The sequence below is a fragment of the Oncorhynchus mykiss genome, chromosome 6 (assembly GCF_057628025.1).
Source record: "Oncorhynchus mykiss isolate SJ-2025 chromosome 6, ASM5762802v1, whole genome shotgun sequence".
Taxonomy (NCBI): domain Eukaryota; kingdom Metazoa; phylum Chordata; class Actinopteri; order Salmoniformes; family Salmonidae; genus Oncorhynchus; species Oncorhynchus mykiss.
The window spans coordinates 39,622,948-39,638,574 of record NC_143027.1 but is presented as its reverse complement, the minus strand read 5'-3'; the positions used below and the strand labels follow the sequence as shown (position 1 = coordinate 39,638,574).

The 15,627-nt window shown below is 44.3% G+C and overlaps 2 protein-coding genes across 15 annotated transcripts in view; one reads left to right on the top strand and one right to left on the bottom strand.

The window, feature by feature from the left end:
• The window catches only part of aopep (aminopeptidase O (putative)), a 124,364-nt gene extending 114,798 nt beyond the window's left edge, over positions 1-9,566 (top strand). For 4 of the 11 annotated variants that reach the window (XR_016496660.1, XR_016496664.1, XR_016496657.1 and 1 more), the window contains 3 exons: positions 721-807; positions 930-1,123; positions 6,976-9,566. Coding sequence is in view for 2 of the 11 variants with exons in the window: in XM_036980083.2 (XP_036835978.2) it covers positions 721-807; positions 930-1,070 (228 nt within the window). In the remaining 9 variants the exon portion in view is untranslated. Of the gene's footprint in view, positions 1-720; positions 808-929; positions 1,124-2,031; positions 2,146-6,975 lie in introns of all 11 variants that reach the window. The other 7 variants (XR_016496663.1, XR_016496661.1, XM_036980083.2 and 4 more) reach the window with 3 other exon arrangements.
• A 12-nt stretch (positions 9,567-9,578) lies between these two features.
• The window catches only part of fancc (FA complementation group C), a 42,165-nt gene continuing 36,116 nt past the window's right edge, over positions 9,579-15,627 (bottom strand). For 2 of the 4 annotated variants that reach the window (XM_021606437.3, XM_021606436.3), the window contains 4 exons: positions 15,361-15,448; positions 12,871-13,045; positions 11,724-11,936; positions 9,579-10,317 (listed from right to left, as the gene is read on the bottom strand). In XM_021606437.3, coding sequence (XP_021462112.3) covers positions 10,135-10,317; positions 11,724-11,936; positions 12,871-13,045; positions 15,361-15,448 — 659 coding nt within the window. In that variant the 3' untranslated portion in view covers positions 9,579-10,134. Of the gene's footprint in view, positions 11,537-11,723; positions 11,937-12,870; positions 13,046-15,360; positions 15,449-15,627 lie in introns of all 4 variants that reach the window. The other 2 variants (XM_090237911.1, XM_090237912.1) reach the window with 1 other exon arrangement.

Genomic DNA, 15,627 nt, shown 5'->3' with positions numbered 1-15,627 from the left:
GGAAAAGAACAGTGAAATGGCAGTAAGTGATGTGATATTACTACGGTTGCAAAATTCCTGGAACTTTCAATCAATTCCCGGTTTAAATTATAAGAGAGAGAGAGAGAGGGAGGGGTCATCTGAGGCCTACGAAGCTCATGTTTATTCAGAAGGCTGCAGAGGTAAAGGGAGCGTTCAGAGACGCTGTTATCCAAGGAGCGTTGCCCGGCTCTGCTTCTCACGCCCCCACACCAGGTGGAAGGGAAAACAGAGTGTGTGCGCATGTGTGTGTCTGTCCATACATCTGTGTGGGTGTGTGAATCCTCAAGCGAGACATAAGAAGGACAAATAATCCTCAGTATTGCTGCTTCCATCTAGGTAAATTTATCGTCTAGGAGAGAGACCCCCCCCCCCCCCGGTAGCATTAAATCACAAATCACTCAAGTCACGAGGCTAGTAGAATAACAGCGTAAGACTAGAACACACACACACACACACACGCAAAAACATGAGGAGGGATGATGATGATGGAGGCGGGGACAGAGCCAGTCTCTGATCTCTCCGGTCACCGTGGTAACAGAGCTCCCATTGATCCTCTGGGAGAAAGGCCAGGCACCATCCTACACACGCACGCACGCACACATGCAGAGAGAGTGAGTGTGTGAGAGAGAGGGAGAGCTTGCTGGTCTAAAATGTTTTGTATGTCTCCTATCATGAGCTCTTCCAATATGTGTGTTTCAGGTGAGGCATCGCTGGTGTGAGCTGGTGGTCAAACACAAATACGCTCAGGCTTATGGAGATGTGGAGCACTTCCTCATACACGACCAGGTAACACTCACACACACACGCTGCCTCTCTCTCTCACACAACACAGACTCTTGTGCAAAAGCATGTTGTGGGTGTGTATCTGTATGTTAGACTGATTGTATTTGTGTGTGTTGTCTCTCCAGGCCATGGGTGTTTATCTGTATGGGGAGCTGATGATTCAAGAGGACTCTAGACAACAGGCTCTGGCCAGGCGCTGCTTCTCATTGGTCCAGAACGAAATGGACCAATCAGCTCGCAGAGTGGTAGAGGAGATGGTCCTATGAGGTGGCACACAAAAGGTACTGACCCACCCAGCTGTGCCGTCTCAAAATTATAGGTACCATTTGTTTCTGAACATTATTATGTTAAAAGTGATAATGGTCCCTTGTTGATTATTCCCTGGTTAAAGTGGGATCATATTGCTCTGAAACTATTTTGTATTATCTCTAGCCTCAGTATGGTAGATAGTGGGCAGACATATACTTCCTCTTCAGTGCTATGTTTTCTCTAGCTCCTCTGCCACGTTTAGATGTGTGTAATGGGTCTTGTTTCGGAGTGCTACTGTAAAAGGACTCTTTGTTTCTGGGTGTAGTGACTTGGCCACCTCTCTCACACATTCCTCCTTGAGCTCTCTCTCTGTGTGTGTGTGTGTGAGCGAGAGAGAGAGAGCTCAGAACGCTGCCTTTTCTGTGGTTTCTCAGGAGCGCCGTCAGGATGTGTTTGTCAGGGCAGGAATTTGGGAATGTGTTCCTCAAACAAACAGACAGTAGAGAAGGAGAGAGAGAGAGGACTGTGTCTCCGGTTAGCCCTGTGCAGATTTTTACTGTGTTTACCCTGAAATTCCTCTGTTTGTGTGTGTGTGTGTGTGTGTGTGTGTGTGTGTGTGTGTGTGTGTGTGTGTGTGTGTGTGTGTGTGTGTGTGTGTGTGTGTGTGTGTGTGTGTGTGTGTGTGTGTGTGTGTGTGTGTGTGTGTGTGTGTGTGTGTTTGTAACTGCACTGTCACCCACTGGGAGGGAAGGTGGTGTCCGGCTTCTCATAACAGCAAGGGTTTTATTTGTTTCTTCCCTCCCAACGAGGAGAATAGAAGAGAGATTTATGATTCAGACCAAGAGGGAGGAGGAGTGAGGACGGGTCTCTTTTAAAGGAGTAGAGCAGGAACACTAGAACTTGTCCTAAGAAAGCACGGGCCATTCAGGCTACCTAGCCCACTTCCAAGTCATGTCCAATCAATTGAATTTACCACAGGTGGACTCCAATCAAGTTGTAGAAACATCTCAAGGATGAAAAAATGGAAACAGGATGCACCTGATCTCAATTTGGAGTCTTACGGCAAAGGGTCTGAATACTTATGTAAATAAGGTATTTCTGTTTTTATTTGTAAAAAAATATATAATAATCTTAAAACCTGTTTTTGCTTTGTCATTATGGGGTATTGTGTGTAGATTGGTGAGGAAAAAAACTATTTGATCAATTTTAGAATAAGGCTGTAACGTAACAAAATGTGGAAAAAGTCAAGGGGTCTGAATACTTTCCAAATCCACTGTATATGTGAGAAGGCGGTTCTTTTCGGAGGTGCTGCTAAATGCTTGTCCAGGTCAAGCAGAGAGACATACAGGCCTCACCCCACAGATAGATAAATCCTTTATCAGGCCGTGGCCAAGCAAGAGCAAGACGGGAAAGGTGCTTTCATCCACACAAACACCGAGGACAGCTTTATGTGTGTGCAGAGGGGAGGAGAAAGGTTTTCCAGGCGAGCGCTCTGTCTGTCTACTCTGACAAATCACTTTACACGCGCGCACGAAACGCACACTCTGCTGAGGCCACAGTCCGTCAGCCTCCTGTCACAGTGGCTCTCTGTCACTGTCCACAATAACATGTCTCCCTGTCCGTCAATAACAAGACGGCCAGTCCAAGCTTTCCTTCTTTCTCACCCCCTCTCTCTCTCTCTCTCTCTCCTTCTCTTCGCCCTGTACATGCCTGTGGAATCCCTCCTGATCCTCTTACTGAGGGGCATATCGCCGGTGTAGCGGAGCATAGCGAATGGCAGAGGGGGATAGGAGAGGGAGAGTGAGAGAGAGAGAACGCCACAGGTTTGGCCTTTCATGTCTAGGCTGCAATGGTTACTGGTGTGATGACGCTGAGGGGGAAAAGAGAGAGACGGTGTGAGAGAAAGGGAGAGACGGTGTGAGAGAAAGGGAGAGACGGTGTGAGAGAAAGGGAGAGACGGTGTGAGAGAAAGGGAGAGACGGTGTGAGAGAAAGGGAGAGACGATGTGAGAGAAAGGGAGAGACGGTGTGAGAGAAAGGGAGAGACGGTGTGAGAGAAAGGGAGAGACGTGTGAGAGAAAGGGAGAGACGGTGTGAGAGAAAGGGAGAGACGGTGTGAGAGAAAGGGAGAGACGGTGTGAGAGAAAGGGAGAGACGGTGTGAGAGAAAGGGAGAGACGGTGTGAGAGAAAGGGAGAGACGGTGTGAGAGAAAGGGAGAGCGAGGATTGACAGGTCTCGCCTTTAATGTCAGGATTCTGCGGGTTCCTGGCACAACTGAGCTAGGGATAAAGAGAAGAAACGAGAGAGAATGGGAGAAAGAGAAGAAGCGAGAGGAAAAGAAAGAGAGAGTATCCTGGTCTTTCATGTCTGCTTTGGGAGGGTTCCTGGCGTGCTGATTTGTGACTTAAGATAAAATCACATTGCCAGGGATTACCACCCAGGCCAGACCCTGCCAGCTGCTATGACAACCGGAGGCTCCACCGCTCAGCCGCTTGCAATAATAACGTCAAATAAGACATGATGATCTGACAGGGTGTGTTTGTGTGGGTGATGATGAGAGGCCCCATGTAGGGGGGAGGGGCAAACTTTTGGATTATGTGTGTCTATGTGGGTGTCCATGTGCATGGTGTGTCTGTGTGAGTGTCCACCAGTCAGGCAGTGACCACTCTCCCACCAGGTACAGAGCTTAGCTGATTGGTGAACAGTGATTGATCTCCTTTGTTCACAGTGGCTAAGTTCTGCACCTAAGGAGAGAATGACGCACAGAATCAGACAAAGAGAGAACAATGGAGAGAGGTGGAATGAGAGGATAAGTTGACACCATTTCCCTCCTCCCCCAATGTGTAAACCATATGAACACTTTTGCATGCAAGAGAAATTCCTGTCTCCTGTCTCTGCATGTCTGAAGATACCCTACGCTGGAGTGGAGATGTACAGTCGGGATTCAGTAGTGAGTGAGTGTGCGTGCTCCGTGGGAATTCAAACTTTGAGTCTCCTAAGTTTGATGTGCTGCAGTTACTAATAAGCCAAGCGTTATGCTCTCCTGCCCATTCGGTCTCTATTCTCTCTCCCCTCCCTTTTCTCAGTTTCTCTCGTCATCCTCTCTTTCTCTTTACGCTCTCCTTCATTGTCTCTGTGAGCTCGCTCTCTCTCTCTCTCTCTCTCTCTCTGGGTGGACTGATGGTGATGGGGAGGGATGTGGGACACAGGAGACAGTGCTAATGAAAATGAGGAAGACAGGCATTGCTAATGCTGCTGCTCAGTGCTCAGTGAGCCACTTTGACAATGGGCCCTGGAGGACTGTCTTCTTCCACTTCCTTAACTTCCTCTTCCTCCCCCTTTTCGTTGTCCTCTTATTTTCAAACTCCAGCAGCACTAACAAATATGTTCAAGTCCAATTCGGTACAGCAGTATCTGTGGTGGATCTTTGCTATAAGAACTACCTGATCGCTCAACGCCATCTCTTCTTTGAGCGTATGGAATCGGAAATAAATCTTTGGACGTTGAACTGTTGAACAAGCTCAGACCGTAACTAATCAACGGCCCCGAGTCAATCAAAGGCGCGTTGCCGCCAAGAGCATTGCTCTTTACTTTAAAAAATCATTTTAAAAAGGTGATTAAGCTTGAGCTGACATCAGCAGAATGTCAGGAAAATTGCCTTCAAATGGCCAATGCTTTGTGCTGCTCTGTAACGCACTTTTGATTGTATCCCGACCAATGGATCAGAATGAACATACTGGACTGGAAAGGTAATTGTGGTGTGGTCGGTGGCGGGGTGGGAAGAGCTGGTATAGCCCTATGGTCTTTTCTTTCTCTAACAAAATGGCCGCTATAAGCGAGGACAGATGTGTGAATTAGAAATTAGGTCCATGTGGAGCCTGACTGGAAAATGCTATATTTAGGGCCCGTTACAAGAGTAATGACTATCAAAGGCTTCTAAAAGAGAGGAATTACCATCGGAGACGATATCTAAAGCCTGATTTATTATAGTCTAATGGAAGGGAAATGGGCTTGCACATCAAAGCACGATGAAAATGTATAGAAAGAGCATTTTCACTCTAATGCCAGAAGTAAACCTAAATTTGTTCACTTTAATATCCTAAGTAAACCTCACTTTTTTCTATTTTTATAAGCTTACTGTGAGGTGCCATATTCCTGGCGTGGGACTAACTGTTTTCCCAGCTTGGCTCCAGCACCTCTGACTTGCTATTGGTGTTTTAATATGGAGCTGAATGCATGAATGGAACTCTGAGAAATCAGAGCCATGTTAGAATTACAGCCACCTGTTCTTACTTAACCGCTTTCAGTGAGAAGTTACTGTTGCATTGTGGTTGAATATAGGCCCTCAATTCATATTGGAAGACTGTGAAAGAGGCTTGCCTCCCCGAGATGCGGGCGTGTCTCAGCAACAAAGACCAAAGGCAACATTTCATTACAAAATGTTGAAGAAGAGAGCGAGGACTAGTCTAGGACTGTGCCTCCTGTGCCTACTGAGCTGATAACAGTACTACTGAATGACTGGCTCAGTTCAGCAGGAACAGGAGTCCAGCCCATACCAACACACGACCAGACAGGCAGCCATCAGCATCATCCTCCAGCCCTGAAGAGCTACGCAACGACAACACACATGAATGATACCCTCAGCGGACGCATACCAAATGGCACACTATTCTCTATTTAGTACATTACCTTTGACCAGAGCACATTCCCTACATACAGTGCATTCGGAAATGCAAAACACACAAAGCAAAAACAGGTTTTTAGATATATTTTTTTGAATTTATTTAAATAAAAAAATAAAAAACAGATAAGTATTCAGATCCTTTGCTATGAGACTCGAAATTGAGCTCAGGTGCATCCTGTTTCCATTGATCATCCTTGAGATGTTTCTACAACATGATTGGAGTCCACCTGTGGTAAATTCAATTGATTGGACATGATTTTGAAGGGGACAAACCTGTCTATATAAGGTCCCACAGTTGCTTGTCAGAGCAAAAATTAAGCGAGGTCAAAGGAATTGTCCATAGAGCCCCAAGACATATCTGGGGAAGGGTGCCCAAAAAAATTCTGCAGCATTGAAGGTCCCCAGAGACACCGTGGACTCCATCATTCTTAAATGAAAGAAGTTTGGAACCACCAAGACTCTTCCTAGAGCTGGCCCTAGGTCAAACTGAGCAATCGGGGGAGAAAGTGCCTTGGTCAGGTTGGTGACCAAGAACCCGATGGTCACTCTGTCGTTTCTCTGTGATGGTTGTCCTTCTGGAAGGTTCTCCTATCTTTGCAGCACTCCACTAATCAGGCCTTCATGGTAGAGTGGCCAGACAGAAGCCACTACTCGGTAAAAGGCAAGATTCTCTGATTTGATGAAACCAAGATTGAACTCTTTGGAGATCGAACATCTCTGGAGAGACCTGAAAATAGCTGTGCAGTGACTCTCCCCATCCAACCTGACAGAGATAGAGGATGTGCAGAGAAGAATGGGAGAATCTCCCCAAATACAGGTCTGCCAAGCTTGTAGCGTCATGCCCAAGAAGAGTCGAGGCTGTAATCACTGCCAAAGGTGCTTCAACAAAGTACTGAGTAAAGGGTCTGAATACTTATGTAAATGTGATATTTACATCAGTGTTTTTTGTTGTTGCCATTTTGCTTTGTCATTATGGGGTAGATTGATGAGGGGGAAAATGATTTAATCAATTTTAGAATAAGGCTGTAACATAACAAAATGTGTCAAAAGTGAATCGTTTCGGAATGCACTGAAGTGTGCTATGCCTATGGGTCCTAGTCAAAAGTAGTGCACTATACAGGGAAAAGGGTTTCATTTGGGAAGCAAAATACTCCCATGACTGTATTAGGAACTGTACACCAGCTGTTATTGTCTGTTCTCATAGCAGCTCTCTTTTCTCCCACTGTTCTCTTTTGTAGGCTGCCCAGCTGCCCGCCTTGGGACATGGAAGGGAGAGGAAACGCTGAGAAAGTAATGCTCTCACTACTTCCCCTCCAGACAGGAAGACCAAACGCCAACCTGTTTTCTTTCCTGCATGATCAATGAAGTTAAAGCACTGTACTGTACATACTAATAGTAATAGGTGATGTGTAGATAGGCCTGCATCCCAAAATGGCACCCTATTTCCTATATAGTGCACTACTTTTGACCAGTGCCCTATTAGCCCTTTGACTTTGGGCAAAAGTAGTAAACTATAATGGGAATATGTTGTCATTTGGTACACCCATAGTTATGTTCTCCAGAATTCTCAAAAATATAGGAATCGAAAAGAAAGACTATTCTCATGGCATTTGTATAAATATAATAATGCCTCTTTACTGAACTTTCTGATTTAGCCTCAGTTTCAATTCTCCTCATTAGGAAATGCGACTGAGAATGAGATTTGGGTCTTGGAGGTGTCCTTTGATGTGGAGATTTGGGTCTTGGAGGTGTGCTTTGATGTGAGTGTCTCTTGTGTGTTCGAACGTGGGATCGTTTGTACATTCATTCTGCAACAAAAAAAAAACAGTACAGCTACAGTCACTCACCCTTCTAGATAACTTGAAACAGTCTAACCAGGTCTTGTGTCTGGAAGCCACCTGCAGATTCATACTACAGCTATGACAATCAGTTTGTATTACTAGTAGTATGGGTTGGGATTATGGTTAATTTTTTTTTAGCTAGCTAGCTACATTACACGGCCCATCATGTTAGCCAGTTGTATCTGGGGGTGATTACGGCCATCTACTGTATTTCCTGAACATGTGTACATGTCTAGACAATAGTGACCCATCCACTTAGCTGGATGTGGCTGGGGAGTGGTTATAGCATGACCCATCCAATGTAAACAAGTGTGTCTGGGTAAGCAGCTGATAATGATCAAATATTTTTATCTGGACACTTTCTGTTTTTTGATATTGCTACTAATCAAATATGTAAGTAAACATTTCACTGTACCGTTTACACCTTTGTATCCTGTGCATGTGACAAATAAACATTGATTTTATTTGATATAGTGTTTTTACCAGAGAAGGTCATGTGAAGAACCAAAACATTGAAGGGCTATTTTCTCAAAAGTGGGGTTACAAGTTTTTTCAAATTTCAAAGCAGAATCACTTTCCCATTGTTCCTCAACTGCAGTGTATGATATACCATTTTCTAGTTCTGAGTCTCTACTTTTATCCAATGTAAAAAATAAAATAAAAATTTACATTTGAATTTGATAAACATTTCAAATTTTGCTACATACACTACATGACCAAAAGTATGTGGACACCTGTTAGTCGAACATCTCATTACAAAATCATGGGCATTAATATGGAGTTGGTCCCCCCTTTGCTTCTATAACATCCTCCACTCAGCTGGGAAGGCTTTCCACTAGATGTTGGAACACTGTGGTCAAGCACTGATGTTAGGCCTGGCTCGCAGTCAGCTTTTCAATTCCTCCCAAAGGTGTTTGATGGGGGTTGAGGTCAGGGCTCTGTGCACGTCAGTCAAGTTCTTCCACACCGATCTCAAAAAAACAATTTCTGTATGAACCTCGCTTTGTGCACGTCAGAAACAGGAAAGGGCCTTCCCCAAACTGTTTCCACAAAGTTGGAAGCACAGAATCATCTAGAACGTCATTTTATGCTGTAGTGTTAAGATTGACCTTCACTAGAACAAAGGGGTCTAGCCCAAACCAATTTTAGCTATGGAGATTGCATGGCTGTGTGCTCAATTTTATACACCTGTCAGCAATGGGTGTGGCTGAAATAGCTGAATCCACTCATTGGAAGGTCTGTCCACATACTTTTGTATATATAGTGTAAGACCAAATCGAGGCGGTCGGTCACATACCCTATATTGCACACATACCCTATATTGCACACATACTTTCAATATTTATGAATTTCTGCAATGTATAGTTGTTTGAGGTCATTTAAATTTGGAGCTATTGACATTTGAAAATATTGTCCCATGTACATTTTGTAATTTACTGATGGTCTCTAACTAGTCCCATAGGGATGTCGAATGTCAAACCCAACTGACCATGAGCATTAGAATCACATGGGCATTATAATCAGATTGCGTACAGCCGAGTCCCAAATTGATGATAACTTCGGTGCTGCCAGCTGTGGGCAGGATTAAAATAAACCCAAGGAAAATTCTTACGATATTTCTGTGACATACCATTTTTTCCTAATTATCTAGCAAATCTCAGTTTTGGACGAGACTGACTTGATGACCAAAATTATCCTATTTACACTTTGTAGTCAATTTTGACACTAGAATAAATGTTTCTGATTAATATCAGTGCCGCATGACCAGGTGAAGCTGGTTAAGAGAATGCCAAGAGTGTGCAAAGCTGTCATCAAGGCAAAGGGTGGCTACTTTGAAGAATCTCAAATATAAAATATATTTCGATTTGTATAACACTTTTTTGGTTACTACATGATTCCATGTCTGTTATTTCATAGTTTTGATGTCTTCACTATTATTCTACAATGTAGAACATTTTAAAAATAAATAAAAACCCTTGAATGAGTAGGTGTGTCCAAACTTTTGACTGGTACTGTACATATGATTTTATTGTTTTGTCCTACATGTGAGTCTAATATACAGAATAAAAAAAAAACATGACTCAGATCAGGTTATAGACCATTACTCTGATTGTAATAATTAACAAATTAGAAATATATCCGTATTTATAATGAGACTTGAAGAAGGGTTGACGTCACATTTCTTTAGTGTAGGTTTGTACCGTACAATGCAGTATAGTTGGTGTAGAGAAAGACATTGTGTCCATATCAGGTGCTGTTGCATGTCATTTCCCTTCTTCAAATCAACGGATGTTTCCTCATGTGTGTGTAATGAGAGGAATGTGTTCTGAGGCAATAATATGAGTGGAAGGGTTAGGGCACGTTTTATGACTTGTTGCTCTTGCACGGCTAAGAGTGTGTCCTGATACGTTTGTGTGTCTAGTTGTGACTGTATGTCCTCCCACTGTCGTATCTGTAGCGTCTGTTTGTGTGTATCCTGTCAGCGCCCGGTTGGTGGAACAGCCTGGCACGGCAGTGTGTGTATCCCATCGCTGCCATAGTGGCTGTGTGTCTGTGTCATGTTGTACCATGTGTGTGTGTGTCGTGCTGTGCCATGTGTGTGAGTGTGCCCCGAAGAGCCCTGGTCCTGAGCGTAACTCTGTCGGTGAGGCTGGAGGAGGCTCTCTCTCTGTTTAGTCGGAGCTCAACCATGTTGAGAACACACACTGCTTCACGGACCAGCCCTGACCGCTGCACCACCTGGAACACACACCACACACGATATACACAGGTATATTAGAGCCAGACAATTGTGTTCACATAACAGTGACGACATCATGAGCAGAGAGGGATGGAGAGAAAAAAACTGGTTCTTTGCTCTGTCTGTCTGTCTGTCACACACACACAATTTGCTTCTGAGGTTTGGTCCAACAGAAACGGTCGATTCCCCTTCTAACGGTACCCTTTACAGAGCAGACCCTACTAAAACGGGAGTATCAATGAACATGATTGTGGAAAATGAATGCTCGGTTTGTCGCCGCATCTAATCCAGGTAGACCACTGGAGTTCAACATCTTAACAAAGTGAACAGGCCATGTTGTTCAAACAGTTGGAGACGGACAGGAGGGTGTATTCGTAACAGTTCAACTGTTCTACCTTGTTAGCAAGCAAATAGATCCAAGTTGGCTAGACTTCTAAAGATTAGCTGGCTACTCCCTAGCACGTGGGCATGTGCTTCAGAGATGGTTTATGAGACCTGTGTTCATTTTCTGTCATTCCTGCCAGAAGAAGTTGATCGTTATTAGCGGATGTGCAAGGTTCTGGTTAAATTTGTTACAAAAAAGGCATTTTTTATAGACAAGACTTGAAAGTCAGATCAGTAATTATTCCAAAAAAAAGCAGGTTAAACTATTTTGATGAAATAATGAAATTATAAGTGGATCTTATGGTTGTGGAAGGCTATATATTTAGCCTAGGTATAACTTTACAAGCCCTGGATATGTTGTTACTCCGGACTGTTTGAAACGCACGGTCTCGACCTTTAATTATGAAACAATGCTTATGTAGAGAAAACCGTTTAAAAATATTTAGATATACACTGAGTGTACAAAAACATTAAGAACACCTGCTCTTTCCATGACAGAATGACCAGGTGAATGCTACGATCCCTTATTGATGTTACTTGTTAAATCCACTTTAAATCAGTGTAGATGAAGGGGGAGAGACGGCTTAAATAAGGATTTTAAGCCTTAAATGATTGAGATTGATTGTTGTATGTGTGCTATTCAGAGGGTGAATGGGCAAGACAAAAGATTTAAGTGTCTTTGAACAGGGTATGGTAGTAGGTCCCGGGTGCACCGGTTTGTGTGAAGAACTGCAACGCTGCTGGGTTTTTCACTCTCCACAGTTTCCCGTGTGTATCAAGGACATCCAGTCAACTTGACACAACTGTGGGAAGCACTGACATATTGAGTCTGTTCTGAGGACAAAAGAGGGGTGCAACTCAATATTAGGAAGTTCTTCATGTTTTGTACACACAGTGTATATCGTGAATTGCCCATGAGTTTGAAAAAAAATCAAGACATGATTTTTAGGCCATATCGCCCAGCCTTGTGTGTGTGGTTTTGCGTGTGCGTGCATCTAGAGGGGTAAAGTTGTGAGCTCACCATGCGGACTATCTCCCTGGCACCACTCAGGGGGTTGTGGGAGAAAACTGCAAAGTTGCCCAGGAGGCTGACGACCAATAGCGAGTCCAGGGACGACTGCTGGGGGACGGCTGACATCAGCTCGGCCAATGACTGCAGTCGGTCAGCAGGAAGGGGAGGAGCCGAGAACAGGAAGAGTGACCTCAGGTGATCCCAGACTTCTCTGGCCGCCACCTGTAAACAGAGAAGGAACGGGAGGAAACTAGCTTCAGCTGGAAGCCTGTCGTTTTCAAATGTAGTCGTTTTCCACGACAACGGCCGGACGGATAGGCGCAAAAGAATGTCTTCAGAGTCAACCAAAGTTTATGCCCTCTATAGACCTCAACTGATCTCTGACCACAGTGTGTGTAGGCCCCTCAGGGTAGAGAGGAGACAGCCAGGAGAGATGAAACCCAGGAATAGCCAGGCAGACGCACTCCGAGTGGGATCAATACCAGATCAGCCTCCCTCACCCTTCTCCCTTTCTCCATGTCTTTTTCCCTTCCTCTCGCCTTCTAACCCGGAGAAGCAATCTATTATTCATCCCTCAGTCCATTATTCATCTATCTATTGGCCAAGCTATTCTGAGACCAGCCATGACAGGTCAGTAAGGACAATGACATCTACACTGAGTAAACAAAACATTTCACTGAACAGGTGAAAGATATGATACCTTATTGATGTCACTTGTTTAATCCACTTCAATCAGTGTAGTTGAAAGGGGAGGAGGTAGGTAAAAAAATATATATTTTTAAGCATTAAGACAATTGAGACAAGGCAAAAGATTTAAGTGCCTTTGAACGGGGTATGGTAGTAGGTGCCAGGCGCACCGGTTTGTGCCAAGAATTGCAACGCTGCTGAGTTTTTCCCGTGTGTATCAAGAATAGTCCACCACCCAAAGGACATCCATCCAACTTGACACAACTGTGGAGTCAACATGGCCTGGCATCCCTGTGGAATTCTTTCAACACCTTGTATAGTCCATGCCCAGCAAATTAAGGCTGTTCTGAGGGCAGAAGGTGAGGGGCTTCAACCTAATATTAGGAAGGTGTCCATAATGTTTGGTACACTCAGTGTATCGAGGGAGTTGACAACAGTAACCCTTTGCATCCAGCCAGCCAGTACATACCAGCTGCTGTGTCCGCTGGTGCCCCCTGTTGGTAGGGTGGTGATAGAAGGTGAGGAGCCACAGCAAGGGGCCACAGTCCTGAGGTCTGGCTGAGACCAGTAGTTGGTTGGCTACCTCCAACCAGTCAGCACACTGCACCAGCAGGAACCAGGCCTCAAACACTCCACACTGACCCCTGGAGGACAACACACACACAGGGAATTAACCTAGAACCCAATCATCATCTGAGAGATGGCGGGAAGATGAAGGGCGTGTTCTAGAACATGCAGAGAGAGAGGGAGAGGACAGAGAAAGATAGGGAAGAAGATTAGTAAGAGAGTAAGACGATGAGATAATGAAGGGGGATCACTGGCTGGGTACGGTTGGGAATTTGGCATGGCGTTCCGGAATAGAGCGGTCAAGATAATGGGCCAAGTTAAAAGCCTCAACTGAAGCCACGATTGCTCTCTCTGTTCTCAGTGTTCTCTCTCTCTCTCTCCCTCCCCCTCTCTCACTCCCCCCCCACTCTCTCTGCTATTGATTTCTACCACTCTCTCTCTCATTCACTATAATCTTCCCCCTCTGCTCTCTAGCTAAGAAGCTTTAATACGTTGGTGGAATCAGGAGTGAGTAGTGTGTTCTGATTCAGGGGATAACACAAGCGATAGAACAATATGATACAGTAGAAGTCGGAGTCATTAAAACTCATTTTTCCACCACTCCACAAATCTTGTTAACAAAATATAGTTTTGGCAAGTCGGTTAGGACATCTGCTTTGTGCATGACACAAGTCATTTTTTACAGACAGATTATTTCACTTATAATTCACTGTATCAAAACTCAAATTCAGAAGTTTACATACACTAAGTTGACTGTGCCTTTAAACAGCTTGGAAAATTCCAGAAAATGATCTCATGGCTTTAGAAGCTTCTGACAGGCTAATTGAGTCAATTGGAGGTGTACCTGTGGATGTATTTCAATGCCTGCCTTCAAACTCAGTGCCTCTTTGCTTGACATCATGGGAAAATCAAAATAAATCAGCCAAGACCTCAGAAAAACAAAAGTAGACCTCCACAAGTCTGGTTCATCCTTGGGAGCAATTTCCAAATGCCTGAAGGTACCACGTTCATCTGTACAAACAATAGTACGCAAGTATAAACACCATGGGACCACGCAGCCGTCATAACACTCAAGGAAGGAGACGCGTTCTGTCTCCTTGAGATGAAACTATGGTGCAAAGTGCGAATCAATCCCAGAACAACAGCATACGACCTTGTGAAGATGCTGGAGGAAACCGGTACAAAAGTATCTATATCCACAGTAAAACGATTCCTATATCGACATCACCTGAAAGGCCACTCAGCAAGGAAGAAGCCACTGCTCCAAAACCGCCATAAAAAAAGCCAGACTACGGTGTGCAACTGCACATGGGGACAAAGATCATACTTTTTGGAGAAATGTCCTCTGGTCTGATGAAACAAAAATAGAACTGTGATGACCATAGTTATGTTTGGAGGAAAAAGGGGGAGGCTTGCAAGCCGAAGAACATCATCCCAACCATAAAGCACGGGGTGGCAGCATCATGTTGTGGGGGTGCTTTGCTGCAGGAGGGACTGGTGCACTTCACAAAATAGATGGCATCATGAGGAGGAAAATTACATGGATATATTGTAGCAGCATCTCAAGACATCAGTCAGGAAGTTAAAGCTTGGTCGCAAATGGGTCTTCCAAATGGACAATGACCCCAAGGATACTTCCAAAGTTGTGGCAAAATGGCTTAAGGACAACAAAGTCAAGGTATTGGAGTGGCCATCACAAAGCCCTGACCTCAATCCTATAGAAAATTTGGGGGCAGAACTGAAAAAGCGTGTGCGAGCAAGGAGGCCCACAAACCAGACTCAGTTACACCAGCTCTGTCTGGAGGAAGGACCAAAATTCACCCAACTTATTGTGGGAAGCTTATGGAAGGCTACCCGAAACGTTTGACCCAAGTTAAACAATTTAAAGGCAATGCTACCAAATACTAATTGAGTGTATGTAAACTTCTGATGAAAGAAATAAAAGCTGAAATAAATCATTCTATCTACTATTAATGTAACATTTCACATTCTTAAAATAAAGTGGTGAGCCTAACTGACCTAAGACAGGTCATTTTTACTAGGATTAAATGTCAGGAATTGTGAAAAACGGAGTTTAAATGTATTTGGCTAAGATGTATGTAAACTTCCGACTTCAACTGTATATGGGGGGAAATATCATGTAAGCAGCAGCGGAGAGAGAAAATAGAGGTGAGGTGATGCTGGGAACCGCATCAATGGAGCTGAAGAGACACAGCTCATAAAACATGAACAACTCCCAGACTCACAGATCATAACCAACTTGAAAAATGAAGTTTGAAGTTGTACAGTCTATTACATATTTATAATTGTTCATATTTATGGCTAGACTGACTGAACCAACGTCAGCACTCTGTGCCTGACTAATGAAAAGCCCAAGGTATTCCCCTCTCACCTGTTGCCTTCCTCCTCTTCCTCAGTGAGTCTCTGTAGTGATGCAGTGATCCAGGCCAGGTGTTCTGGCCACGCCTCCTGGGCCATTTCTGGGGGCGGGGGAAGGAGATGAGAGGGATGCATAACTCAAACCATGCATTGGTGTCAATTGGTCGCACGCAAATACTCAATCACTCACACAAGCAGGCAGGCAGGCACGCACACACAGTGTGTAATGATTAACTTTGAGTGTTGGCTGGTAGCCAGCATGTTCCTAAACGGCAATGCT